At 53.6% G+C, this 27,450-nt stretch overlaps 11 protein-coding genes across 11 annotated transcripts; 7 read left to right on the forward strand and 4 right to left on the reverse strand.

Moving 5' to 3' along the window:
* Window positions 1–1,600: 1,600 nt before the first annotated feature.
* CABS01_13329 (uncharacterized protein) lies at window positions 1,601–2,342 on the forward strand (the record flags this gene model as incomplete). The annotated part of the gene is made up of 4 exons (XM_060546673.1): window positions 1,601–1,928; window positions 1,999–2,107; window positions 2,161–2,273; window positions 2,332–2,342. 4 exons carry the CDS (start codon window positions 1,601–1,603, stop codon window positions 2,340–2,342), a joined length of 561 nt encoding a protein of 186 aa, XP_060395005.1.
* A 481-nt stretch (window positions 2,343–2,823) lies between these two features.
* On the reverse strand, window positions 2,824–4,539 carry CABS01_13330 (carboxylesterase; the record flags this gene model as incomplete). The annotated part of the gene is made up of 1 exon (XM_060546674.1): window positions 2,824–4,539. The coding sequence occupies one exon, from the start codon at window positions 4,537–4,539 to the stop codon at window positions 2,824–2,826; it is 1,716 nt and encodes a 571-aa protein (XP_060395006.1).
* A 2,225-nt stretch (window positions 4,540–6,764) lies between these two features.
* CABS01_13331 (uncharacterized protein) lies at window positions 6,765–7,356 on the forward strand (the record flags this gene model as incomplete). The annotated part of the gene is made up of 2 exons (XM_060546675.1): window positions 6,765–7,108; window positions 7,182–7,356. The coding sequence occupies 2 exons, from the start codon at window positions 6,765–6,767 to the stop codon at window positions 7,354–7,356; spliced, it is 519 nt and encodes a 172-aa protein (XP_060395007.1).
* Window positions 7,357–7,958: 602 nt separating this feature from the next.
* CABS01_13332 (zinc-binding dehydrogenase) lies at window positions 7,959–9,094 on the forward strand (the record flags this gene model as incomplete). Its single annotated transcript, XM_060546676.1, has 2 exons — window positions 7,959–8,556; window positions 8,622–9,094. 2 exons carry the CDS (start codon window positions 7,959–7,961, stop codon window positions 9,092–9,094), a joined length of 1,071 nt encoding a protein of 356 aa, XP_060395008.1.
* A 995-nt stretch (window positions 9,095–10,089) lies between these two features.
* CABS01_13333 (FAD binding domain-containing protein) lies at window positions 10,090–12,018 on the forward strand (the record flags this gene model as incomplete). The annotated part of the gene is made up of 1 exon (XM_060546677.1): window positions 10,090–12,018. One exon carries the CDS (start codon window positions 10,090–10,092, stop codon window positions 12,016–12,018), a length of 1,929 nt encoding a protein of 642 aa, XP_060395009.1.
* Window positions 12,019–12,144: 126 nt separating this feature from the next.
* CABS01_13334 (uncharacterized protein) lies at window positions 12,145–13,564 on the reverse strand (the record flags this gene model as incomplete). The annotated part of the gene is made up of 4 exons (XM_060546678.1): window positions 12,145–12,599; window positions 12,659–12,726; window positions 12,787–13,249; window positions 13,324–13,564. 4 exons carry the CDS (start codon window positions 13,562–13,564, stop codon window positions 12,145–12,147), a joined length of 1,227 nt encoding a protein of 408 aa, XP_060395010.1.
* A 3,958-nt stretch (window positions 13,565–17,522) lies between these two features.
* Window positions 17,523–21,197, forward strand: CABS01_13335 (fungal specific transcription factor domain-containing protein; the record flags this gene model as incomplete). The annotated part of the gene is made up of 6 exons (XM_060546679.1): window positions 17,523–18,226; window positions 18,282–18,719; window positions 18,774–19,616; window positions 19,891–20,069; window positions 20,123–20,973; window positions 21,036–21,197. 6 exons carry the CDS (start codon window positions 17,523–17,525, stop codon window positions 21,195–21,197), a joined length of 3,177 nt encoding a protein of 1,058 aa, XP_060395011.1.
* A 540-nt stretch (window positions 21,198–21,737) lies between these two features.
* Window positions 21,738–22,757, reverse strand: CABS01_13336 (uncharacterized protein; the record flags this gene model as incomplete). Its single annotated transcript, XM_060546680.1, has 2 exons — window positions 21,738–22,649; window positions 22,752–22,757. 2 exons carry the CDS (start codon window positions 22,755–22,757, stop codon window positions 21,738–21,740), a joined length of 918 nt encoding a protein of 305 aa, XP_060395012.1.
* Window positions 22,758–24,174: 1,417 nt separating this feature from the next.
* Window positions 24,175–24,357, forward strand: CABS01_13337 (uncharacterized protein; the record flags this gene model as incomplete). Its single annotated transcript, XM_060546681.1, has 1 exon — window positions 24,175–24,357. One exon carries the CDS (start codon window positions 24,175–24,177, stop codon window positions 24,355–24,357), a length of 183 nt encoding a protein of 60 aa, XP_060395013.1.
* Window positions 24,358–25,226: 869 nt separating this feature from the next.
* On the reverse strand, window positions 25,227–25,532 carry CABS01_13338 (uncharacterized protein; the record flags this gene model as incomplete). Its single annotated transcript, XM_060546682.1, has 1 exon — window positions 25,227–25,532. The coding sequence occupies one exon, from the start codon at window positions 25,530–25,532 to the stop codon at window positions 25,227–25,229; it is 306 nt and encodes a 101-aa protein (XP_060395014.1).
* A 556-nt stretch (window positions 25,533–26,088) lies between these two features.
* Window positions 26,089–27,186, forward strand: CABS01_13339 (SMP-30/Gluconolaconase/LRE-like region; the record flags this gene model as incomplete). The annotated part of the gene is made up of 1 exon (XM_060546683.1): window positions 26,089–27,186. The coding sequence occupies one exon, from the start codon at window positions 26,089–26,091 to the stop codon at window positions 27,184–27,186; it is 1,098 nt and encodes a 365-aa protein (XP_060395015.1).
* Between the last annotated feature and the right edge of the window lie 264 nt (window positions 27,187–27,450).

Below are 27,450 nucleotides of genomic sequence, written 5' to 3' on the forward strand. Positions count from 1 at the left end.
GTCTTGGGTTGCCTACCTATGGCCAGTGGTTCAAACCGAGTGAATATAAAGGCTTCTCGCGTAGGCGTCGTTTGTCGAGTTGAAGCGTGCATTATCAGCGTTTACGTTGATGAACTTCATGAAAGAGTCAGGCAGCTGTAAATTACAAACGACAGAAGCACTCTAAGTAAAAAAAGAAAAAAAAAGACCATTGGTATGTTCGTGTATGATGTAATTACCGCGCAGATTTGACACTTCTGTACGCCATCTTGACTATAATTCTAATCGAGAACATAGAGGAAAAGTCCGCTACGGATCTGAATGAGTTTTCGCATATCCATGACACGTATACAGATGTCAATTAGCTGTATGGTGTCCCAAGTCTGAGTGGTCAGGTGTATCCGACTCCGGAACTTGCATTATCATCGTTCTTCTAAAGCCAATTCAAGTGTACGGTCAAGCTTGAGTCGGCAAAAGAAAATTTACGTGAATAATTTCGCTACTGCTAAGAAGCTCCTCAAGATCTAAATCATCAATGAGAGACGTGATGGCCGAAAGCATATGATGTTCCCCTTTAGGCGGTGGTGAAGACAGCTGGGCAAAGTAACTGCATGGCTACAAGCATACAAGGACTGTCCTCTCGAATATGCATAGTGTCTAACGACAGAAGAAGTGATGAACTTATCCTCCTAACATCTGCTGAGCCACCGGCCCCTTGAATCGGTCGGCTTCGGGTTGTAAGCACCTGGCGGCTTAGACGGACGATTGCAACAAGCCCATTCCTGCCACGTCTTTCAACATTTGGCCGTTGCATACGAACACTGCTTTTGAGTTATTTCTCTATTCCTGAAGCGAGGGAGATATTCTCCAACGCACTGGAGAACAGGAGACTTCAAGCATTTGATCTCATCTCGGGAGCTTCTTCGAGCCTTTTCGCCGGCAAAATTCCCTTGGATATCCATGTATGCGGAACCAATCGACGTCTTGGCGTTGCGGTCTCAAAGAGTCTATTATATTGACTCACTACCGCTTCAGGGAGGTAAATATCGCAGACGTTGTGGCTGGGAAAATTGAGTTCTGTGAGCCTGCAGGGCATAACTTTTCGGATGAACCGGATATAGCGCCAAGGTCACGATTCCCATGCTTCTCGATATTGATTCAGGGACTTGGTTGATCGCGACTCCCTGAAAACCATCACAGGAACAGCGAGGCAATTCTGGCAAAACGGAACAATTGGGTTTCTTGATGCAACTCCAGGAGATGGGGCCGGGCCAATTGACGGTCTGAACTGATTTCATCAACGTTTCTCTCGCCCTGGATCGAGTGGACACTGGGCACTATTTCGCTTCCGATAATGACTCGCACATGGGCGACCCTCGTAAACAAGTCGTGAACCTTAACCGGCGTGGTTTCTTTTGAGCGGGGTGACACTTGGCAGACGGGGTTTTTGAAAATGATAGTAAATGAAATGAAAAGCCCCCGAACTTGTTTAAACAAACGGTCTCCTCCTCCGCATTCATTCTTCATCCCTTTTGCGCCATCCTTGATCTTGAGCTGCTTCAGTCGCGATTTCTCGAGTACATACGTACATACCCAGCGTTCTTTATATACAACAGACATCATGCAGCTCACATCTCTCACGTCGGCCGTGCTGGCTTCTTGGGCATTCCAGCAAGTCGCTGCTCTTCCCGAGATCCAAGAGAACACCAACATTATCACTGTTGCACAGAGCGTTCAGGAGAAGCACCCCGAAGCATTCGCTGCGTTCCAGAAGTCGAACCTGATTAACCTCGTAGCGACCAACGAGAAGCGGCAAGCAGTTCCTGGAGATGGAAATCCCGACCCCAACCGCCCGCCCGTGATTCCTGAGAACATCTTCCTCCTCCAATGCTCCGAGGCCGGGTTCCTCGGCGAGTGCCTCTCGTGGGGTGCTCCTCCCGGACGATGCGGTAAGTTTAGATATATGCCGGTGGCCTGAATCACTTAAAGCCTCAATTGCTGATGTAGAATCCCATCTAGTCAACTACTCCAGCTTCAACAAGACCCAGGCTTTCCTTGACAAGTATGAGAATCAGACTACTTCTTTGAGCTCAAACACCGGCGGACTTTGCCAGTTCTACAAGTTCATGTCCGTATCCTCGTAGACTAGTTTTCACTATTTCTCAACTGACATGCAAATAGCAACTGCAACAACAAGGGTGATGACCGTGGTGTTTCGCTTAGCTACAACTACAACCTCGCTGTGGCAGATGACCAGGGCTACTCGGGAGACTATGACAACCAGATCAGCTCTTGTAAGTGTTGACGAAAACACGGACCAGCTTTTCGAGTGTTTGCTGACAACTGCTGTAGGGAGATGTTGAATCCCTCAATGGAGTGAGATGGTCGTGCAGTATGAGAAATGACGACGGCCATGGCTCTCGGGCTGAGCTTGTGTGTATATGAACTGACTTGCGCGTTGACGCGAAGCAATAAACATGATTGAAACGAACGTTCCTGTGGGTTGTTGACTAGTGGACACGAAGCCGATGTAGCAGGCCACTCTGTGTTGTGAGCCAGCCAACGTAGCACATGGTGTTTGGCTTCTCAGAGTCTGGCAATATGGCATGATGTAACAAATGAAACACGTAAGTAGGGGGGCGACAAGATCGTTGGAAGAGGCGGACTTGCCACGAAGTTTCACTTCCTCTTGCAATTTATTCCTCTTTTCTTCTTGTTGCTCGCTTTGATGAGAAACTCCAAAATCTCTATCATGCGAGTAATGGAAACTAGTAGATGGCAACTGTATAGTGTTCTTTAAATATAAAGTAGTATTCTCTATGGAAATGCGGTACGATAACACGTCTAGTAGTACCGGGAGAACTGTCTAACGTGTCTCTTCCTGAATTTGGTGTCCTCAGTGGTGTTGTTGATGCTAGCCGCCAGGGCAGCATCCAGCTCAGTGACAACACCCGTGTCAACCGGCTTGCCCAAGTTCTCCGACATAGGTCTAACAACGTCGCAACGCAAGGCTTGAGCAGTGCTCATTCTCTCCATGTGAGTGTTGTTCGTCTGCACAAAAAGACGCTCACGGCCCTCAAGACCAGTGAATGGTCTCCACTCGGCAGCACCCTTTTCGCGATCGGTGTTGGGGTCCAGGTTGCGGATGAACGAGACCCAGTACTTGCGGAACTGCGAGATGATGGGCTTGTTGATGGTGAAGTACGACTCGGGCGCTTGGCCATCGGTCCTGTTGTTGCCCCAGAAGGCGTAGGTGTTCACAGTGTGGTACGCGCCGAAACCTTCGGCCTCGTTCTTGGGGTCCTGGACGGCGAACTTGTAGTTGTAGGTGATGGCTTCGTCGCGGGCCAGGTAGTTCTGGATGTTGCGGATAATGCAGTGGTTACCAATGTCACCGATCGCGTCGGCGGTCTGCCTCCACTTGGTTCCGGAGTCGGGGTAGACGGTGCGAGGAGTGTTGATGTACAGGTCGTCAAGGATGGCGAGCGAGGCGTTGGACAGGGAGGGATCTTGTCCTAGGAGCCAAGTGTTGGCTTCCTCGGTAGAGTTGGTAGATTGAGGAGCAGAGTACATGGTTCCCTCCTGAGCGCAAGAACCCCAGATGGTAGGGACCTTGTTGTACTTGCCTTGCTTGAAGAGGTTGACCATGCTGTCGGTGAAGAGCTCGCCATCGATGCCCGGGTTGAACCAGCAGCTTGAAGAACGGACTTCAGACTGGTTCAAGGCGCGAAGGCAGGTGAGAGAGTCGGCGGCCTCGGTGCAGTTCTTCTCCTTGACGAGGCAGTCATACTGGCCCTGTCCCTGCTCCATGGTGCGCATCGTAACCCAGCCACCAGACTCCGCGATACCTCCTGCAAAGAGCTGCTTGCTGCCGAGATCGGCAGTCATGAGAAGACCGACAGCTGAGCCGCCGGCACTGACACCGTCAAGAACAACCTGCTCAGGGTTTCCGCCAAAGTGGCCGATGTTGGTCTGAACCCACTCAAGAGCCTTCACCATATCCTTGACTCCGGCGTTGAGACCGCCGCTAGCGCGGACCTCCTCGCCCTGTAGGAAGCCATACATGCCAACTCTGTAGTTGATTTGAACGACAATGACGTTTCCATCCGAAGCAATCTCGCTGGCATCCCAGTTTGCGTTCGAGTTGGACCCAAATCCACCGCCCTGGAGGAAGAAGACAACGGGCAGTCTAGAGTCGGTCTGCGCATCTGAGGGGGCTGTGACACTCAGGTAGAGACAGTCCTCATCGACGGTGAAGCGCGGATTGGTGCTGGAAACGGTCCAATCGGTGGGCTGTTGGGGAGGGCAGATGGGACCGTGTGCCGTGGCGTTGACAAGTCCAGACTGGACCGGGTCGGCCGGCGCGGCGAAGCGGAGGTCGCCGACCGGAGGGGCAGCAAACTGGATTCCCTTCCAAGTTGTCACGCCCAGCTCAGCGTCAGTCACGGCGCCTTGAAACTTGGCGTATCCGACATCAACGAGGGTGTCAACGGCCTGGACACCGGAGGCGAAGAAACCCGCTGCGGTGAGGATAAAAGCCAAGTGCGATCCCTGCCACATCTTGTTGGTAAGTCTGGGGTTTTTAGTGGTGAAATGAATGTAGTCGAGGAAATCTCGAGGAAAGAATGGAACGGTTTGCAAAGCGACCTTAGAGAAAAGAATGAAAGTAGTGCAAGCACTTGCGAAGGAGAAGTCGAAAGATAGATGAGAAGTCAGTCAGGATTATTTCAATTCCATCACGGACGTCTATACTCCGGCGGTTATATACATCTTGTATGCAGACTCTTCAGCCTATTCCAACATCTCCTTGCTCTAGATCTGGAGGCTTGACAGCCCCGAAAGGTCATGTCTACAGTGCTACTGTACGCTTTCGAGTCAGGTCTCCGCTCTCTAATTGAAACGCTGCGGACGGTAGCGCTCCTTGGAGCTAGCACGCCACGGAGCAGTCCGTAATGCCACCCCACTACAGCGGAAGTTTAATAGATGGGACGAACCTTAGATCTTCGCCTGATTGCTAGAGAATCACCACCCCTGAGCGGCCACGAAGTTGAGAACTGAGGTACTGTGGCTTAGTAGATTACTTATCCTCTCAAACACCAAAGACTTATAGCGGCCAAAAATGTGATGAGCGCCGTGAACGCACTATCGTCTTCACCATTGGGCCAGCAACAATGACTTCACCTATCAGACAAAGTCCGAGATCTCTAAATTGACAACTAGAGTTTCACGTTAATGCCGACCACTATGTACCTTCACTAAGAGTACGTACGATTGCGAACCCGAATGCTCGGAACAACCTATGGATGGTATCGTCTAGGGGCGGAGAGTGGGAGGTGGGTTCTGATGGAGAGTGGAATGCCAAGATAGCATAGATGAAACGTAGTCGCATCTGCCAGCACTTTTATACAGCGGTCCTCGCACCTTAAGTGAAGTCTGAGACCCCAAAGGCACAGGGCTGCGGACTGTTCCGCCGCTGGAATTGACGATTCGACGAGGAATCCAACACTTGACCGTCTACGTCTACGTACAGGCAGAGGTTGTCGCCAAGCATCGTTACGTTGGAACAGTGGCGCAAACTCTGTCGGACCTACTGCTCGAATCCGGTGGCTGCTGGATGTGAGTTAATCACAGAACCAGGCCTATTCTCTCGCGCCTGCGATTCCCTGGACTCTATGATCTCCAGTACAACTTGCTATTCAATCGATTCCGCTGTGAGCTCAGGCTCTGGAACTTCGTTCTCGCTTACCAAGTCACCCCTGAGGCCACACCCCCGTTAAGCTTAATCACTTCTCGACTCAGGATGGTCAACCGGCCTTTGAAAGAGAGATTAGAATCAATCATTCTGCGGGGCCGCAGTCGTACTTGCTTCCACCTGATTGGCAGCTAGGCATCATCCGTGGACGGACCTTGTTCCGTAACGCGTACTCACAAAAGCAGCCCCTAAACTCATTTGATGGGAGAGGCGGCAGAGACAACAGGTGAGGCTTTGGCAGAACCGACGCGCAGTTGACTGAAGCAGCATGCGCTGAATGAGCGGTGAGCACTTGGCTTTGGCTACGAGTTTGCGGCATTCCTTTGATACGGCTGCCGCTGTTCGTAACACAGTCAAGCAAGGGAGACCAGCATTTCGTACCCATTACACAGGCCCATAACAGTATTGATGACGCCTGAGACACATGGTAAAGTAGATTCGATTCTCTGGAGATGAAACCTGGCCTTGCAATGGGCTCCGCCTTTGGCCGCTTGATTGAATTTGTTGTCTGACGGGCAGCAATGGCTGACGAATGGATCTGAATCTGTTGCGGTGTTCGTTTGTGTTCAGTGTTGAGGATTGTTGAAAAGAAGCAAGAAACGAACAGAGTCTGATACGCGCAGACTAATTTACCAGAATCCTCCTTTGACGCGGCTACAGGGAGGCATCCTCACAAAGTCTTTGAGTGGGCAGCCCGTGATGCAGACAAACTTCAATGATATAAGCGATAAGCCTGCCATGTTGCACGGCAGTGCTCAATGGATCCTCTCTTCCACCATCATCATCCGCGTGCTACATTGGCACATCTTGTGTTTGCATCGTTCAGTATTTCGGTCTTGGCGGTCATGTGGGAAGGTTGTCAATGCTGGCTGTTCGCCTGCCTATTTGCTGGCTATCCAACCAAGCCATACACAATGTCGAAAATCACACATAAGCGCATTCGTCTCACTCACGAAGATTGATGCTTCAAAGACATCGCCTCAACTCGCCAAAGCTATCCCAGAGTTTTCGAATCGAACTTGCCCTACCCAAAATGGCTATCCTTCACCTCCTGACTCTCGGCCTCACCGCAGCTGCGATGGCATCTCCAGCCCCATCCAACGACGCAACACCCACAGACCCAAAGGAGGCCCTCGTTAGAAAGAACGACTGGGACAATTATCTCAAATACAAGGCTAGCTTGGGCACTCAGGCTTCCGGCCAGGCAGCTGTGCAACGCATATGCGACCTGGTTCTCTGCCTGGGTCCAAATCACACCGGGGAATGCAGCCTTTGGTGCCACTACAAAGGAAAGCTTCAGAGCTTTGAAGAAGCGAAGCAGCGAGAGATCACAATGTCGACATATTTCACAAAGTCCGATCGTTGTAATTTCTACGCGTATGTTGTGTTTAGGCCCTTACAGCACCAAGCCATGAATCAGAGAGCTGACTATGGAATGCAACCTGACTAGTTCTGGTGCGAAGAAGTGTGACATACCAACCTTGATGAGCCAGGATACCTTCCACCAGCTCATTTATCACGGAGGGGTTATACCTGAGGGTAATTTCATGGATGGACTGAAGGGAAAGATGGGATGCGTGGTCTGCTCCGACGATCCCAACCTGCATCCTGATTCGGTGCTTTGAGAGACCGAAGACCGGTTAGGATGGTGCTGAAAGGTCCTGTAAATGTTGGTGTCTACTCTAAGCTATGAAAGTATGAAAAGACGAATAGTTCGCATGAAAACTAAGAATAATGAGAAAATTGATGGTGCCACCTTGACATGATATTTAGCAGGATTAATAGTCGCTTGGCTTGAATGCGGTATCTAGGGTTCCGAAGCTTGGATGTTGAGACTGGGTTTGCACGCCTGGCGTAACGGCATGCACGCTACCTGCTACAGAAGGTGACCGCATTACGTAGAAAGGTTCGTGAACCTGTTCCACACGGAGACTGGTCAAGTCGGCTACTAAAGAGCCCGGGAAAGTGATTCTCGGCCCCGGGACTCCCAGGCCGATCCAGAGCTTCGTTGCCGTGGAACTTGTGCCACGGCGAGAGCAACGCCCCGCCGCGCTCCACCGTTGCGGGGATCATCTGAAGATGATTTCTAATACATGCGTCATCCTTCAGGTCTCGAAGGGCTGTTTTTCGCCTCGTCGAGATCTCAAAAGCAAAGCAAGAACCAAGTGAAGTGTGAGACGTCACGGATACATCCAAATAGAAGGTACAGAGACGACGACAAGCAATTATGAGCACGCAAGTCCAACGCTGGCAGACCCGTCAAGACGGGCTGGGCAAGCTCTTCCTCGCCACGGCGTCCCTGCCGCAGCCCGGGCCCGGCGAGGTGCTCGTCAAGATCAGCGCCGTGTCTCTCAACTACCGAGACACGGAGGTGGCCATGGGCCTCTACAACCACCACAAGACAATCAACCCGGCCGAGACGGACCCAATCGTCCCGGCTTCGGACATGTGCGGCTCCGTCGTCTCTGTAGGTGACGGCGTCAGCAGGTGGAAGGCTGGCGATCGCGTCTTGTCGATTTTCAATCAGACGCATCTCAAGGGCCAGATTAAGCCGGTGGATATGAAGAGCGGTCTCGGTTTCCCGCTGGAAGGTGTCTTGCAGACGTACCGCGTCTTCTCTGCTGAGGGGTTGGTCAGGGCGCCCAAGCACCTGAGCGACGAAGAGGCCGCGACTCTTCCCATTGCTGCTGTGACGGCTTGGATGTCAATCAACCAGTTTCGGCCTTTGGGCCAGCCTGGTGGCCAGGGCGAGGTTGTGGTATGTCAGGGAACTGGTGGTGTAGCTATTTCGGGACTGCAAATCGCAAAGGCTTCAGGGGCCACGGGTAAGTGATGGACGCGCCCAGGGCTAACGGCTTTGTTGATTGCCGCTGACAATGATCTCGATAAGTCATCATTACATCTTCCTCGGACGAGAAATTGGAAAAGGCAAAGGCTCTCGGGGCGGATTACACCGTCAACTACCGCACCACGCCCAACTGGGACGACAAAGTCAACGAATTTACCAAGGGCGAGGGCGCCAACCTCATCCTCGAAACGGGCGGGGCCAAGACGCTGCGACAATCTTTTGAGGCGATTGGCTTCGGCGGGCAGATTGCGTGCATTGGATATCTCTCTGGTAAAGTCGACGATGTGGAGGACCGGACGAACGTCAACTTGCTCGCGCTCAAGAAAACTGTAACGCTCAAGGGTATCATCAATGGTCCGAGGGAGCGGTTCGAGGAGATGATTGACTTTTACGAGGAGAAGGGTATCAAGCCTGTTGTCGACCGGGTCTTCCAGTTCAAGGAGGCGGATAAGGCGTACAACTACCTGTACAGCGGAGGACACTTTGGCAAGGTTGTCGTCAAGGTCCAGGAATGAGCGTAACATTGAAGCTATGGCCAGATATCCGTACGATCTATTGAGATGAACTCATGGCTTTCATGCGGAATTAAGAAGACTGACGAGAGTGGCATAGTGTAATGAGAATACGGGGTTGACAGCTCGGTGGGCCGAGGCATGTCCCGCAAGCCGATGGACTCGGACAATGATACCCCGCACCGGGGAAGCAGAAGAAGCATGGGGAAGTCAGGGACCCTGAGCTGTTTAGCTGACTCGGGGGCTGTCAGAATCCCCTGCAACTCGCCCGTTGCAGCTGTGTGTCGCCGGATGCGATGGTACAGCAGCTCATCTCACTCAATTGGAACTCACATGTCAGCTGTGCGTCTCGTCAGCTTAGTGAGCTTCGTTGGCTTCACTGTGAACCTCATCTCATGCTTCACCTCACTCTCTCACTCTCACTCTCATTCGTCTACTCAGTGAGCACATCACTCATCTCCCCACCTTGTGCTTCGTATCACAAAACATCTCCATCTCACAGAAAAGCAATCAAATAATCTTTCCGATCCTCAAGCACCATTCCCTGAGCTCCCGCGTGCCGGAACAGACGGCGTCGCAGATCGGTCTTCCGCGGACTTTGCCCCCCTGCGCCTCAATTCACGCCGTCGGACCAGAACAGTGAAGCACCCAAGCTCCAAGAGGCAGATAGAAACCGTGGGATCCCCCCCGCAGCCGAGAACATCATCCCACCACATACATACACGTTCGTGCCTCTTTCTAGCAGGTCGTAACACCATAAGCCAATCTGCGAGCTCTGGGAACACAGCTCCATTCGGCCGGGACATCTCTTTTCAGTCTTCAGTGACCCGAGAATCAGGCAATTCGTCCGCCCAGCCCGCCAAGATACTACCTTGACATCCCGACCAACCCACCCCTGGACCACCCATCTCACCTGGTCTACCGTATTCATTCCTTCATAAAGCTGACAGACAGCCCGTCTTCCCTCCTCTGCAAACACTCAAACTCACAAAAGGGCCATGGCGCCTCAACTGCAAAACGTGCGCGACATCTTCCCCCTCCCCCAAACACCAACCCAAACCCTCGCCACCCTCGCCGGCCTAGGCGCCTCCGCCTGGCTCCTCAAGCTCATCGTCCGCCACATCCTCCTCCGCAGTCCCGCGAAACCCTCACACGGCTCTCCTTCCACAGCGGGTCCGACTTTCGCCGCAATGAGCGCAGACAAGAAGAAGGAACTCCTCGAGCGGCCCGCCATCATCGTCGGCGGCGGTCTAGCGGGCCTCGTCGCGGCGTTCGAGCTCTCGGAGCGCGGCGTGCCGACCATCATCATCGACCAGGAAAACGAGGCGAACCTCGGCGGCCAGGCCTTCTGGTCGCTCGGCGGCATCTTCTGCGTGGACTCGACGGAGCAACGAAGGATGGGCATCAAGGATTCGAGGGAGCTCGCTATGCGGGACTGGTTCGGCTCCGCGCAGTTTGACCGCGAGAAGGAGGATACCTGGCCGAGGAGGTGGGCCGAGGCCTTTGTCAACTTCGCCTCGGACGAGATGGAGCAGTACGTCAAGGCCAGGGGCATGGGCTTCCTCTTCAACGTCGGCTGGGCTGAGAGAGGCGCGGGTATGGCCGAGGGACACGGCAACTCGGTGCCGCGGTTCCACGTTACCTGGGGCACGGGGCCGGAGGTCGTGAGGGTGTTTGAGGAGCCCGTGAGGCGCGCGGCCAAGAACGGTGTCGTGCAGTTCCGGTTCCGACACCGCGTTGACGAGATCATCACCGACGAGACGGGTCGCGCCATCGGTGTTCGTGGAAAGGTCCTCGCCCCCGACGACTCTGCGCGCGGCGTCAAGTCCAACCGTGACATCGCAGGTGATTTCGAGATATTCGGGTCCGCGGTGGCGGTAACATCCGGCGGTATCGGAGGAAACGTTGAAGCCGTGAAAGCAGCGTGGCCCATCGACCGTCTCGGGCCCAAAGTCCCCGAGAACTTCGTCGTCGGCGTCCCAGCCCACGTCGACGGTCGCATGATTGGTATCGCGGAGACAGTCGGCGCCAACGTCATCAACCGCGACCGCATGTGGCACTACACCGAAGGCCTGCAAAATTGGAACCCAATCTGGCCCAACCACGGCATCCGCGTCCTCCCGGCCCCGAGCTCGTTGTGGCTCGACGCGACGGGCAAGCGTCTCCCGCCCTTCCTCTTCCCCGGCACCGACACCCTCGGCACGCTGAAGCACATCTGCGCCACGGGGTACGACTACACCTGGTTCATCCTCGACCAGAGCATCATCGCGCGCGAGTTTGCGCTCTCTGGCTCGGAGCAGAACCCGGACGTCACAGGCAAGAGCATGTGGCAGCTCCTCACGCGCGTGTTCGGCAAGAAAGGCACCGTCCCCGTGCAGAATTTCCAAAAGTACGGCAAGGACTTTGTCGTCAAAGATAACCTCGCCGACCTGGTGCAGGGCATGAACGAGCTGCAGCGCGAGCGCGGCGGGCCGGTGCTGAGCCTGGAGGACATCAAGGAGACGATTGAGATCCGCGACGGGCAGTTTGATAACGCCTACTCCAAGGACGCGCAGGCCATGCTCATCAATAATGGACGGACGTACTGGGCTGATAAGAGGAGTCGCATCGCGCCGCCGCATAAGCTGTTGGATCCCAAGCATGGTCCGCTGATCGCCGTGCGGATGAATTTGTTGACGCGCAAGACGCTGGGCGGTATTGAGACAAATCTAGAGAGTAACGTCATGAAGGCGGATGGGGAGAAGTTCCCTGGTCTGTATGCGGCCGGTGAGGCAGCAGGCTTCGGCGGCGGTGGTGTTCACGGATACAACAGCTTAGAGGGCACGTTCTTGGGAGGCTGCATCTTTTCCGGAAGGGCAGCGGGACGCGGGATGGCGGATGAGCTCTTGGGGCCAGCGGAGGCGAAGGGACCAAAGTCGTACTTGTGATTGTCAAAGGATGAAGTGTAGCAGATGTATGTAATGAATGAAAAGGGCGCGATGGACGTCTTGGGTTGTCGACATTCAAACTTGAGTGGATATCATTACTATCAAACATTTGGTATGGTAAAGCTTTCATGAGTCTGGACCCTTCAGGAAGGCCGACGTTCGCACTCTCTCCATCTTGACTTCCGTCGTCACTCGGATCTGGCCCTGCCTGGCCCATTCTCCGCCGACCAAATCATCCGACTTTCGCACCTCGACAGTCATGCCTGATGCTGGCGATCGTATCCCTCCGGCGTATCCACGCTCCTCGTCCCCTCCCATATCACTTTCCGTGTCTACCGTCTGCTTCTTCGATCGTGCGGTGAGCTCCACCTCGTCATCGCCGCGTCGCGGTTGTGTGTGGTTCTTTGAGTTGGTCACTTTGGACATGGAGTTGCTGGCTTGTGATATCGTCTTGCGGACCATGGACTTGAGCCATGGCGGTGTGTAGTGTGAGATCATTGGTCGCAGGTGGGGGAGACATGCGGCGATGATGTAGGTTCCTGTTTCGATGATACTCCAGCCGACGAGACCGACGGATGCCCCTAGTCGGAGTGTCAGTCAACTTGCGCATCTTCAAGAGTCACTACCAGGTATTACTTACATGTACGGTCCGAAAAGGCAGAGTTGCTAAAGAATATGACGGCCCTGATGATACTGGCAACAATGCCGCTGCGAAATCGTCAGTCTCGGTGACACCTTCCGCTCTCGCCCAACGCGGAATAAACTTACAAACTGCCGATCATGAAGATGCCGATGAGTGCGACGCGCTTGTGCGTCGGCAGCTTCAGGTCCCAAATAGTCTTGAGCGGTAAAGTCATGATGAAAAAGTCCAGCACGAAGCCCGGAATGCTCTGTGCATGGAAGAAGGCCTGAACGTCGACACACTTTCCGCCTGGAATCGTCCGGTCCCACCAGAATTCAATGGGCTGGCACTGGAAGCAAGCAGTGATGATGAAGGAGAAGCTCGTCGCGGCCAGCGTCACCAGCAGCACGTAGGCCGTGGTTCGCATAGCCCCCTTCCAGTTGAAGACGCGCAGGTACAGGCAGACGATGCCCATCTTGGGCAGCGCGACTGAGGTGAAGTAGATGATCTCAAACGCGAGGATGCACTTCGCCCACCCGGTCAGGAGGGCTGGGTGAAACTCCTCGACAAATTCAACGTGTCGTCCAACACCGCCGACCTTAACCATGACTGACGAGTACAGAGTTAGTCGAGAGTTCGGACCTCGAAACCCACGCCATTTCCACGCTGGGCAGAAAACCTACCGATGCCGACGGCGCACATCCCCAAGTCCACCACATAGGCTGCCGCCAGGAAATAGTCGTCCAAGCCATACCCGCCAGCAGTAAACCGTTTTGCAAATAGTCGCAGGCCGAGGAAAAAGGTCGTGAGGACGGCAAAGGCGATGGATATGCCTATTAGCGTGCCGCCAGAATCTTCCGCGAGATATTCGGCCGTTACGTTGTGTGTAGTTTCGCCTTCGGCGGCCAAGACGAGGCCGGACATTGTGAGTCGTCGAGGGCAAGCTGAGCCGATCCACGGCCAAGAAACGACAGGATCATGAATCCCTTCTCTCCCTCGCTGTGAGAAAGAAACGAACCTAGAGGTCAAAAAAGAATATTAATATCGCAAAACCCGCCGCAGCCCTATCTTGGCGGTTTGCGGGACCCCTCTTTCTTTAATAACTCCCGACTTGGCACGTCCCCAGGTGCCCCATTGTGTGATGGCGAAAGGGGGGGAGGGTCCGGAGGGAGGCAGAAAAGAAGAATCTGATAATGGCCGGGGGGTTGAACATTAAGATCTCCAGCGGCATGATCAGGTCATGGCCAAGAATCAAAGGCCATCTGCCGTGAGTGGTCGGCGACAGGCAAAACAGGGTTATATTTGCGCCTCCTTTTTGGCCCTTTACCCAACTTTTGTGGTAATGGTTTCCACCATGCCGCATCCTAAACGTGCGGAGAACGTATTCTCGGGGCTCATACTTGCCGGTGCGTCCCATTGTCGGACGCTAAAGCTGGCTAAAGTTGGCCTGGTTGATTAGCACGAAGGGGACCTGGACCAGTGAGACGTTGAGATGGTGGTAAGACAGCCCCTTCAAGCGTCCTTCAAGCCCCCCCCCCCCCCCCTCCCAACGACGTTGAACAGCCACACAAAGGACACGAAGGACACGAAGGGGGCCTCTTAGTTCAGCTCGTATGAAACGTCGCGTTCTAGAATGATCGTGGAAAGAGAGTTTGAGATGGACATGGGGTAGCCTTGTCGTCATGCTGCGGCCCTCGAGGCGATCGGGCACTGGCTTCCCTTCCCATTCGTCGCAGCAGGGTACGACTCGCGACAATTGTAATCTTGAGCTTCTCCACCATCCTGGCAGCCGTCCTGTCCTAGGCCCGAATCGGACCTGTGCCGCAGCCTGCTGGCCACATCTTCCTGGTGTTGCCTTGGATGCTTCGACAAATGCTTCCTTGGAATCCCTTTCCTCTCCGCCGAGGATGACGGGGGCTGGGAAGGTGAGTTTCTGATTCACGTCGATGAGACGTTGGAGTATGACGGAGGGGGCACAGCATCAAGAAGCCAATTTCTGCCTTCCATTGGTCTAGACCCCGCGTGGTTGATAGAACTTTGAAGGTTACCGCAGCCATCTGATCATCTCATTGAAGAGAAACTAATCATGTCCTGGCAAGCCTGGAAATAGACAAACACACCAAGCCTTGGGTGTTTCCTCTCCCACCTTGTTGCCCTTATTCTTCAGCATATTCTGCCCGAGCGCGGAAGTTTCTTTGCATCCTCCCTCGTTCTCGCTGGGAGACAGCAAAATATGGTAACTCCCGGCTGCGTTCGTTGGTGAACGGCAAAAGGCGACAGCACAGATGACTCGTCTCACTCTCGCCCGCGCGTGAAAGCTCTCGTCAGCCTGGCTTTCAGCGCGGTGCCGCAGCAGCGAACAACTGACCCATGCGCTCGTCTGGAGTCATGGGGTTCCTTGGTGAACACGAAGCCGATTTTGCAGGATTCATGCTCGACCTGTGGTTGCGAAAAGGCAGGGAAAAGCTGAGGGAAAAGAGCTTCAGCATGCGGACTATTGTTCAGGGCCCCACGGCGATCCGTCGGCTTATGGATACGTTGAGTGGATATTGACTCCATCGCGGCCGATCCCCGATCTTGCTTCGCCTCGGTCCTATTTCCTCTTTATGCTGGCTGCGACCCGGCTGGAGATGGAAATCTTTACTGTGTAAGCTGCCGACGCGTCAACCCTCGAGGTATTTCAAATGCGCCATGTGTCGCTACTGCCTGCAGGTAAGATATCCAGGAGATGAACACCTTATTTGATGCCGCTATCATGTTCGTTCCTTGACTGCTAGTCTTTTAGCATGTGCGGATAAAGACGGCTCATGGTGCTGACTACTCACTCACCTGCTGAAGAAGCTGCATCGCACATCTTTCTGCCCCAGTCGATTTGCTCCTTGACGATCGTGATCGGCAGCGGGATTCTGGAGACGACTCCGTTCCTCCAGCGTCCAGAGCCGGAGTGACTGCTCAATTGGGCCCAACTTCGATTTCGTGCGTCGAGATCAGAATCCAGTGTAGTGTATTGGTAAAGGCTGCAACCTGTACAAAGTATGCTGCGATTTCAGCGCTAGCTGCTGAGCCTCGGTGGTAAAGATCACAAATGTAACCATACAGTCCTGGTGGGCGTTTCAGATCCTCATGGAGATGCATCCCTAATTCTCTCAAAAATCCGACCAGGTCTTCCCGCACCACGATTTCGACGGCCTGGTCACTCGTATTCCTGCAGCCAAAGGATCATTGGCACGAGTAGTATCGAGCAAAAGTCCCCCAAGGGAAATTCTTCCATCGACTCGTGAGTCGTGACTGGTAGAATGGCACGACTGCGTCCAGACTCGAGAAGCAGTCAGCCAATTACGGAATATTCAGTTCGATGCCCGTGCTGTGGGCTGGGATTCGTTCCATGATTAGACGGGCGTGCCGGTGGGAGGAGAATACTCCACGACATTTGCAACCGAAAGACAAGTGTTCGGTCAACAGTCTTCGTCCGTTCTCTGTCTCACTCGAGCTTTTAGACGTCGATTCCCTGCGTATCGTAGAAAGGCGGACTGGCGATGTGCGGTGCCATAAACGCATCCCAGCCTGGCATCACGGCAACTACCCTTTGCGACCGTGGTGATACTGCACACCTAATGCTCGGGATGCAACACAATGCAGGCTCGACTTCAAGCCGTTGATTCCAAACTTGCTCTCGGCGATGCATCAATACTGCATAAGTAGTCGTGGCCCGGCGTTGCTGTAGTTCAAATGATGCCTCGATGCCTGGCGGCCCGCTGGTGCAGGTTGAAGAAAAGAGAGATGACAGGAGGGGTTACCATGCCGGCGAGGAGATGGTCCATCTGGGTGTCATGTCCAGGGATGGCCTTGATAGATTCGGAGTGACCGTGTCCCGTTTGTCAAGACATCTGAATGGATGCTCGCCCGAAATCAACCAGGTAGGAGAGGCCATCCACATCTTCAGGTTTGCAACTGCAGCAACCACCAAGACATGGTGCTCTTGGACCACGTATGCGACGAGGCTCTTCGCGTTGATTCGACGAATAAGGCAACTTTGGACTCTTTTTGAACATCGGTCAGGGGGAATTCCCGGAGGTGGTATCCAGCATCGAAGAGAACGCCTCTGGCCCGCGCTTCTGTAGACATCGAGTCCCTACTTCGGTACAGAGTAGTGCACGCTGCATCCTGCCTAAGCGTTGCGGTTACATCGTGGACAGCATACTTCGAGGCCGCGCTGGTACCATTTCACAGGTCGCAGTCTAGTCGCATTTCGTGATGAATGAGAGAATGCTGGGGCATCGAGATCGAGATGTTTCTCGGTGCGTGGGGAGGCATGACAGCACGCCGGTCTGTTAAATTGGTCCATTACAGTTTGGCTCTCCTCCTTCTCAGCGCCTTCGTAGGTGGCAAAGCTGCTGATTGGGATATAGTGTCGCTTCTCGGCCCATCATTGATGCGAGCTTCCAAAGTGTCTTGTCTGAATTTGGACGACTTGTCCGCTCGAGGCAATCGGCGAAGCGGAATCACTTGTTGCATGTGTATGCGGAAGAACATGGTGAGCGATGAGGTTGGCTGTTGGAGTGGTAGATGAGAAGTTGATGCCTCAATTACACACAGGAAAGAGTAGCTAGCTAGTGGCCTGAAGGCAGGAGAAAGTCACTGTCCCGATTTGCCGAGGTGCGTTATCGATATGGGATTATGTCATCTTGAGTATGGGCCTTATCGATTAGATAATCCCAGACGTCTCCTCGGGAAACCTCCAAGTTCACCGCGGGAAACGGCCATTTACACCACAAACCCCTCGAGATAAGGATGAATAACATCAATAGCCACGGCCAATTCGGCAGACTATGCAACGACTTTGTCTCGATATTACCAGAGAGACACCCCGAACATCAGAACTATGGCGTCCGAGGCTGACAGCGGCTCCTTGCCCTCGGAGCGCCCCTACCGCTCCCACCTTCGACCGGCGTGCCTGGCCTGCCGGAAGCGCAAGTCCCGGTGTAATGTCGACAAAAATGGAGCAACATGCTTGACTTGCCGAGCTCACGGAACACAATGCGAGTTCCCACCGGCTCCTGGTGGAGCTTCGCCGCGGCCGAAGTCTGCTTGGAGAAACGCTCAAGCCCGTACATCAAAGGACCTGGGCCACCGCCCGTCCCCGCCACCTCAGCCCCCGGCTCCGACGTTCTCCTCGGAGCCTCAGTACAATGACCAGACGAACCAGCTTACGTTGGCCGAGGCAGACCGGCGTGTGTCAAAGTCCTCAGATGGCCATCCTCCCATATTCTCACCCCAGAACAAGCGGTACCCTGAGCCCATTGGCGATGGCGGCGAGGATGAGGCACATATTGTCGGACCAGCAGACATTGAAGATACTCAAGTCTTGTCCACGTACTTGTCTAATGATTCGTCTGGTTTGAACCGGGGTAGGATATCGGTGACGAGCCCACGGCAAGAGCACGGAGGTGGCTCAAGGAAACCCGTTGTCTTTACCACGGTGAGGAAGCAGCCTATCGGTCTTCCTGACGACCGCAACCCAGCCTTCTTGAAATGCCAGATGATTGAGAAACTTCTTGAGCCAATGCTACCCGATGTTGTCCAGCTGTAAGTCGCAGTCAACTTCTACTGATGCGTGTCGCGACCTGACTTGCGTTCCTAGCTTCTTTGAAAAGCCCAACCGTTGTTTCCCCTTGTTGGATAGACAGTCCTTTGAGAAACGGTTCGCCGAGGACAGGAGGCACATATCGCCGGCCTTATTGGCCTCACTCTATGCGCATACAATGACCTACTGGGCGCAGTCCCCTGAACTCGTCACTCAACACCGGCCCGATACCAGGTTTATTTGGAATCAGGCCAACGATGCCCTTTACTCGGAAATGCACCTTTCCCCAGGCATCTCGACTTTGCTAGCCATCCTTCTCAATATCGCCGGTCGGCCATTGACTTCGATTATCGGCAACGGCCTTCAGCTTGGTTCCGCTATCTCTCTAGCTCACTCACTCGGCTTAAACAGAGACTCTTCCGATTGGGATATTCCAGAAGCCGAGAAGCTCCTGCGAACGAAGATCTGGTGGGCCATCTTTGTGTATGATAAGTGGTATGTGCAAGCACAACGCAAAGGAGCAATTCGCTTTGGCTAACGATTACCCAGGTCGAGTCTGGCGTACGGCACGCCGCCGCAGCTCAGGAGCGGCCAGCACGATGTCGCTCTTCCTACGGTAGAGCAGCTATGCGGCTCGGCACCGAATCCTGTCGACCACGAGGCAACGTCTGTATACTTGGCATTCGTCGCTCTGTCCCGTTTCCTCGACAGATATTTGGAGCGCATATATGACCTAGAAAAGACCTCAACTACCGGTCCTTGGGACCTGGAGGTCTTGCTCACGCAGTGGGAAGACTCACTGGACAACAACATAAGGCGGAGGATCATCCGCGGGGGCGAGAGTCTCGACATACCAGGTTCAGCGAACCTACGTCTCGCGTATCTCTACATCAGGCTATTGCTTCGGAAGTGGGAACTCGACGCCGAGAAGGCAGCCAACGCCGACCACACGTCTTCGATCCCCATGCGTTGCTATCTTGAAGTACGACGGGCGGCCGAGGAGATTGTGCTTCTGGTTCAAGAACTTAAAGATCCTCAGCTTGGCGACTACTGGCTCCCGCTTCTCACCTTTGCATTCACGTCCACCACCAAGTTCCTCCTCCGCTGCGCTTTAGAAACAGAGAACACCGTCAGCGGACTGGCGCAAAGTATGTCGCTGAAGCTGGCACGCGATCTCATCAATGCGCTACAAATTCATCGCCAAAAAGCCTGGGACGTGGGAGACTTGTGCATTGCGCAGTATTCCGAGGTCATTGAGAAGCTAGCTACGTCCACATCGAGCGCAGAATTCTCCGAGCAGCCAGTCGATATGCCCGAGCTTCAAGAGTTCGTGTCGACAAGCGTGCCTGACATTGATGAGCTCTTCCCTAGTCTATGGGATATGTTTGGCCAGTAATAGATGATCGGGTGATCTTCAATGGCAGTCTGCTGCGTCGCCAGACCCCATATTGGCAATGCCGACTTCCGGACGGAAATAATGCGGACGGACTAATCCGACGGACTACTCCGTCCACAACTTCACATCATCAACACCTAACACTGGCAAGAGCCCCAATCCCATTGTACATCAACTTCAGCATATCAAATACCGCGCTGAGAGAGGCGACCCAGTACTTTGAATGATGAACGCGGTTGGCAGGCCCTTGAGAGTTAGATTTCCAACCAGGATCGCGACTCATTTACCCCGCACCCTCAACGCCAACTCTCGTAGGCTGTTTGCCATCACCTCACCCCGGAACTCATCGATAGACTCACATGACATGGAGTCGAAAAGAGTCGCTGTGCTCTACCAAGCCATAGATCCTCCTATCATCAATGGGGTGCGCAAGCCGATGAAGCCTGGTGGTCAGTCTTATCTCGTAAACATGCTTGCCCCAACTTCAACTAACAGATCTTAGGATACCGCGACTCAGGAGCCGATATCGCCTTCAACCTCCAAGGCAGCAAGTCTTTAATTGCGGTTACTCCAGTTTCGACGCCCTCGCCAGAGAAAGATACCGAGTGGTGCTTTCCGGATACCGAAGAGGGGATTCTAGACGCCATCAAGAAGGGCGCAACTCATCTCTGGGCCAACACAATCTTATTCGCATCTCACCCACTACAAACTTCCACGTCCCTCGGGAGTGTCCAGGATACACTCAAAGCGGTCGGGCATGGGCCTCTTGTTGTTGAAAAGTACGATGACAAGGAATATGTGAATGATTTGCTTCGCCGGATCGGTGGCTTTACGATGCCTCGCTCGTGGACAATCCACTCCGACCCAGCAGTAGCAATAAAGATTGAGCAGCTCCAATTGCCGTTCCCGATCGTCGCAAAACCCATTCGCGGACGGGGAAGTCACGGCGTTCGAGTCTGCCAAAATCTCGAGGATCTCACTGCCCACACCAAAGTCCTCTTCCAAGAGTCGCCGAGCATCATGCTGGAGGAATACCTCTCTGGCGAAGAAGCCACCATAACCGTGATGCCGCCGAATGGGGAGAAAAAAGACTACTGGTCCTTGCCCATCGTCACACGCTTCAATCATCAAGACGGGATTGCTCCCTACAACGGCGTGGTAGCGGTCACTGCCAACTCGAGAGTGATAACGGCAAAGGAGGAGGAGGAGGACCCTGCGTATGGACGGATCGCGAGGGAGTGTGAGGCAGCAGCGAGGGCACTGGGCGTCGCAGCCCCCATTCGTATCGATGTGCGGCGATTTTCTGAGAGGCCTGGATCCGACTTTGCTCTATTCGACGTAAACATGAAGCCGGTAAGCTTGTCTCTGCGATTATGCATGTCATTCGAAAGACTTTTAACAAGCCATCAATGTAGAACATGACCGGCCCTGGACGGCCTGGGCGGGATGACCAGGCGAGTCTGACGCTTCTGGCAGCTGAGGCGCTGGGGTGGGACTACCCAGAGCTGTTGAGGCAGGTGTTGAGCACATCCTCGGCCTTGAAGACACTGAGGGGATTGAAGCCAAGAGAAAATTAAGAAAATGACGAGGTCTTCTGTAATGGGACACCTAGCGGGTCAAGTAGCTATTCTGTAGGCATCAAATAGAAAAAGAGAAAGAGAGACCACCAGAGGTATCATCGTGACTTCTTTCAAGGACTTCACCACGGGGCCTCAAAAGCGTTAGGATGGGGGAGATGAACATAGAAAGCCGTCACAGGTGACAGAACGTCACAAAGTCACAAAGAGAAGGGGCAGGATGATTGTTTTCAATGCCAGTGTATTCTTTGTCACACCTGATACGCAGCCTTTGCTGCTGATATCAACGAGCAGCCTGTAGCTGCCAATGACGAATGAGACCCTGATACTCGTCGAAGCTTAATCACAATGAAGAATGAATGACCCATTGACCTGAACCCTCCTTGATGCCTGTTCCCAAACCCAGTCCGTCTTGAATCCCAAGTGTTCCCATGAATGAAAATGAATCCTCCACAAGTATGCCCAAAATCCACCGATCCAGGTTCCTTCCCAAACTTCTCAAGATGCTGAGATCACATGAGTGTAGAGGTGTCATGAGACCTAAGCTGAGGCCGTAACGAAGACAGTCTGAGTCTCAGTGATGACGGGCTCGACAGTGGTGGCACGAGTAACAATCGGGGCGCCGATGATGCTATACTCAGTGGACGAGGTGGCAAGAGGAGTCGAGGTAGAAGCAGCGGCGATCATCTCGGGATCCTCGCTGAAGGTAGTGAGGAAGAAGCTGGGCTCCGAAGTGGTAGGAGTAGCGAAGGGAGTGTAGTCGGGAGCGGTCGAGGGCATCGCAGGATCCTCGCTGAAGGTAGTGAGGAAGAAGGAGGGGGTAGTGGGGGTAGGACCAGAGAAGGGAGTGTAGATGAAGGTGGCAGTGCCAGGGGGACGAGGGTAGTTATCCACACCAGCGGTGCAGATGTAGGGCTTGGAGCCATCAGTTCTAGTCGCGGTGACGCACCAGCTGGAGACGCGCTCGTGGATCTCCATGGTGGTAGACTGCTCGACAGGAGCAGCGGTGGCAATCTCGATGGAGAGAGCGGAGGTAATGTGAGGAGCGGTGACAATGGGAGCGTTGACCTGCTCGAGAGTGGTCTTGGTTCCAATGTCCATGTTGAGAGTCGTCTTCATGGGAGCACACATCTCCATGATGCCAGTGAGTCTAAGAGCGGGCTCGCTGATCGGGAAAGTGGTGCACTTGTTGACCTCAGTAGCCATGGGCTGCTTGTAGTCGGCCATGGTGGTGGTCTGGTGAACGACCAAGGCCTCGGAGCTGATGCTCATGATGGGCTTGGAAGCGTTGAAGCCAAGATCCTTGCGGATGTTGTGCTTGAAGCCAGCGATGCCAGCCTGAGCGGGAATCTGAGCGCCAAGGCCGTTGACAGCAGCCTGGTTGTCCAGAACGGGCATACCGTTGACGGCAGCACCGATGATGGCGCCAGCGGCGGTGATGGCAACGTAGGACTGGAAGCGGAATAATTGTGAGTTTTCAGAACGCCAATATTTTTTTGGGGGGAGGGGGGGATACGAGGCACGGGAAGAAGCGGAAATAGATCACAAACGAACCTTCATCGTGACTGAGATGAGTGAAGAATTGGAATTCTTGGTTGGTGATGATTTGTTGGTTGGAAGTGATGGATTGCTTTGTTGTTTGCTTGTGAATGTGAGTGTGAAAGTTGTTTGTGAAGAAGAAAGTGTGTGGTTTGTGTGAGAAAAAGAGAAGAAAGTGGGAGTGTGAGGGTGAGCGAAAAAGGACTGAGTGGAAGAGGTGGGCGGTCGAAAGGCAGTGGGTGGGCAGGGCAAGAGATTTTCCGTGGGTAGGGCTAGCTTTTGTGATCCTTTCTATTCAGGCAAGAAGAAGAAAGAAAAAATGAGGCAGGAGCGATCTGAAGTATGTGAGTCGGTGGTGAGATGGAATACGCATCGAGGGGTCGAGAAGGTGAGGTTATTCAGGGGCACACGTGACTGGGTGGAATATTGGGGGTGAGGCTGGCAACCACCTCTGAATGGCCTCACAAAGCACGCTAGCCTTGCCATCATATTAGTCACTAATTAATGAGAACCTGTGGTTGGTCTATTGTTCGATATATCACATGTGTCCTCAAACAAGGCCATGTGAGTAAAGTATCACCACCGCCCCTCGCCCTCCACCTGCCTCAAATTGATCTCTCGCTTATCTGGCATTGGTAGATCTTTTCTGATGCGTCTGGGGATCTCTCAGGATGTTTACTCATTTTATCAAGAGTAAAGCGCTGTAGCTTTGCTCTTGCCTGGCTGACAAGCGCCCAGGTCGGACTGTCTAAACAAGGCTGCCTCAATAGGTCAACCATGGGGCGAGGAGAGGGCCACGGGAACATCACAGAGGAATTACGTAGTGAACAAGATCCAAAAGCTCGAGTAACTAGTTCTTGAGACTTGTGCTTCCTTCTCTAATTCGTGATTTACGTATAGACATGTCCAGTTGTAGTTGCGGGTTGGTCGTACTTGAGTCTCATGCCATGAGGCAAAGTAAGGTAGTTGCTGAGCAACACGAGCTAAGGTACCATCATCAACACCACAGACATGGCTTACAGCTGACGGAAGTACCTCAACTCCAACCAGGTGCTCTTTGACCTTGACTGAGGCGTAGAAATAAGACTATCCGTATATCCCGAAATTATTCCGAGCCGGTGGCCTTCGGCCCGAGAACGACGCCGCTAACAACCTCTCAATCCGCAAAGCCTGGGGTGGCGACAATTCTTTATTTCGAATGGGAAGGAGCATCTTTGGCGAGATGCAGATTGCTCTTGCCCGTGCCAAGTCTAATGTTCATGCATTGGCAGTCTCCGGGGATAGTCAGGTTGCCAAATAAGCGCTTTGTTTTCCTCAACTACCTTCCGAGGTGAATCCAGCCAACATTATCTTACTTCGTGACCGTAATGAAATACCAGACTCCCACGTGCTGCTGTTGTTTGTAAATGATACCTTGGGCTGGCTTAGCCAATAGCTAATGAAGCTGGCTTCACGTGGCGACGTTACAATGCCTCAAACCCGGGAAACCGGCTCAGGTGTTCTGACAGAGCTGATCCAATTGTCAAGGGACATTCCTGCCGGAGATCATCTTGGCGTGCATCAAGCCATCGCCGAGACGGGTAGACCCAAGACAACCGATTGCCGGCTGAATCTTGACTAGGAGAGCCGCACCCCACGATGAGAAGTTTCCATCCTTTGTACTCAGGCCAAGGATTCGCTAACGTGCCTGTTTCAGGACAGCTTTGGACTTTTTGACGTTCGTTTCTTCCTACAGCTTGTATCGTGAACAAGCTCTCTTATGTTTATCATGTGGTCCAGCCCTCGGCCGAACAGAGATTTCTGTCCTCGGCCGTCAAGTGCTCATGCAAATCGCCGCTGAGACTCGGAGATCGAGTCAACAACTCGGCTGGGCAAAATTGGCACGCCAAGCCAAGCACAGGCCGGCGAAACGGTCCACCATCGTCAGCAGAGTCATGTAGCGGTCTCCCTCCGGCACTCTTCTCTCGGCCCTTTTTCGTCCCAAAAAAGACCTCATACACTCGGGAAATCTCACCAAATAAGCTCAAATTTCGAACGACCCAACTGTCTACGGACAGTAGACGACCGCTTTGTCGGGCCCGCACGCGCCCAATCTCTCGCTGTCTTGCATCCCATGTGTATGACCGTCAGCATCCATAGTTGCGATAGCGTTGTCCAGCCTACGTCTGTCGTGTGTCAAGTTGAACAGAGTTTTGCTCTAGCAAGGGGGACTTGGGATGAACGAAACAAGATATTTTGCAGCCAAGACTATGCGCCTCAGCGCCAGCAATCAACACATACTCGTCTCGTCCACTTCGAGAGAGACCACCATGCAGCCCAATACCGTACAATGCCGTACGCGCGAGGGGTGGCCGTCAATAAGCTTGTTTGTGGGGTTTAGAGTTACATGATCTCCGCAATCATTCAAAGATCGGCCCTACCAGCCCCTAAAGGCGATCGCCGTTCCTGTCTTAGTCTTATTTGGCGTTCTCTGGCGTCTCCGCACCGTCATCAACCTCTGACTCTCGTAGGCTCTATTCTAGGAGCACCGGAGTTAAAGAACACCAAAAGGGTTCTCGAAGAAAAAAAGTAGTGCACCCCAGAGCCCTGGTTGAAGGTCTCCAGACTCCAGAGCCAAGAGGCAGAAGGGAAAACTCCCGGTAATTGTCCGCAGCGCATATACAGTCGTACTGCTGCATCGTGAACTAGAGCAACGACTCGCGGAGATCCACCGAGGCCACGACGTCCGAAGCCGGACTTCATCCCGTTGGTGTTTTGGGCTTGCAAGCCAGGGATAGTCGCCAGGGATGCGCCCATCTCTGCGGGGGAATGGTCCCATAGTGCCAAGCCAAAGAGCAGACATTTTTGGCTTCATCAAATCTCACTACCCTCTCACATTTCTCTACTGCCCAGTCCCCACGACTCGTTCGGCTCTACCATGATCTCCGCTGCCCGCATGGTCCGCAGTCCGTACCAAAGACCAGCTTACCATCCGCCCGGTGTCAGCCCAACTACCGGCCGACGCTAGTTAACACCAGTAACGGTTCCGTGGGCAGCTCTGACAAGATACCATGGCCCCTAACTAACGTGTGATTCAAAACGTCATAGCTTCATGGTCCCTGTTCCAGTAGAGTGGGATATTATGAACTAATAGACGCCAAGCCCAATGGCTTGTCGCGGACGAACCGATGCAAGATGGGTACAGATACATAATAGCAGCACCATAAAGAAGCTTCCCGTCCCGCTACCGCCGCCGAGGGTTCCTCTACCATTGCGGCCTCCCTCACTCCTTTGATGATACAAATATAAGCGGCGGCAACTCCTCGTACTTTCTCCCAGCCAAGTTGCAGTCCTCTGGTTCCAAGCCGCAAGCATGTCTCTCATCAACGTAGACCTCCACGCCCTGGCGACAGGAGGCGCCGGCTATCTCGCCTCCATCAACGCCGGCGCCACACTGCCCACCCCGGCAATCTCCCTCCTGGCATACCAGCCCGCCTTCGCAGACGTCCTCGGCCCCAACGCCACGGCGCGCAAGATCGTAGAAGTAGACTGGCAGGCATTCCACGAGGGTGGCATCTACAACAAGAAGGACAACTCCCTGTACATCTCCTCCAACTACAACCCTGCAGACAACATTAACATCACCGTCCTCAACCTGAACGACTTCTCCATCAGAAGTACCCAGTTCGACGGCCTCACCGAGGCCAACGGCGGAAGCTCATACTACCCGCCCGGCGCGGACCAGTCCGCCACGCCGCCGATGCAGGTCTGGTGCGACCAGGGCGACCTGACGAGAAAATCCCAGCTCCTCGCCGTCGACCCCAACACCAACAAGTCGGAGCCTCTCATCGTCGGCTTCAACGGCCGCAACTTCACCTCGCTCAATGATGTCCGCCAGCACCCGGTAACAGGAGACCTCTGGTTCACCGACCCCCAGTACGGCTTCTTCCAGAAGTTCAGGCCCGAATCCGTCCTCCCCACGCACGTCTACCGCTTCGAGCCCTCCACGGGTACAGTCCAAGTCGTAGCGGACGGCTTCCAGCAGCCCAACGGCGTCGAGTTCTCGCCGGACGGAAAGACGCTGTACGTCTCCGACACGGGCGCCATCACCACCGCCCCTAACCTGTCCGGCCCTGCCACCATCTACGCCTTTGACATTATCGACAACAAGAAGCTCGCCAACAAGCGCGTGTTCGCGTACGCGGATAACGGCTTTCCCGACGGTGTCCACGCTGATACCGACGGTAATGTCTGGGGCGGCTGCGGCGATGGTATCCACGTCTGGAACCCTGAGGGCGTCTTGCTTGGAAAGATTCACTTGGGCGAGACGTCGAACAACTTTGCGTTTGCTCCGGGCAAGGTCTTTGTTTTCTCCAACCAGCGGTTGTGGGTGGTTGAGAACCTGAAGGCGCTTGGTAGAGAGGTTTGCAAGGATTTCGGAGCGGATTCGGATCCCAGATGCGCCAAATAGAGCGTCGGGTACCTATAGAGCTGTGTTTTAAAAGTTTTGATACCACATTCCCAATTTTAACTTTCACTTGATCTCAGAGCAGATATTCTCATTTCACAAGTGATGAACACATGACATACCAATGGCATAGTGAAGCGAGATAGACATCAAGACAACACTGTCTGACATTCACTGTCTCAGCACGATTCTTAAGAGCTCAATCCTTTGTTTGGAACGAGAACACTGTTTTCAAAGTGTATTGTCTTGAATCTGCTTTTCCAATAT

Source organism: Colletotrichum abscissum (assembly GCF_030869225.1).
Source record: "Colletotrichum abscissum strain IMI 504890 chromosome Unknown Scaffold_44.1, whole genome shotgun sequence".
Lineage (NCBI taxonomy): Eukaryota > Fungi > Ascomycota > Sordariomycetes > Glomerellales > Glomerellaceae > Colletotrichum > Colletotrichum abscissum.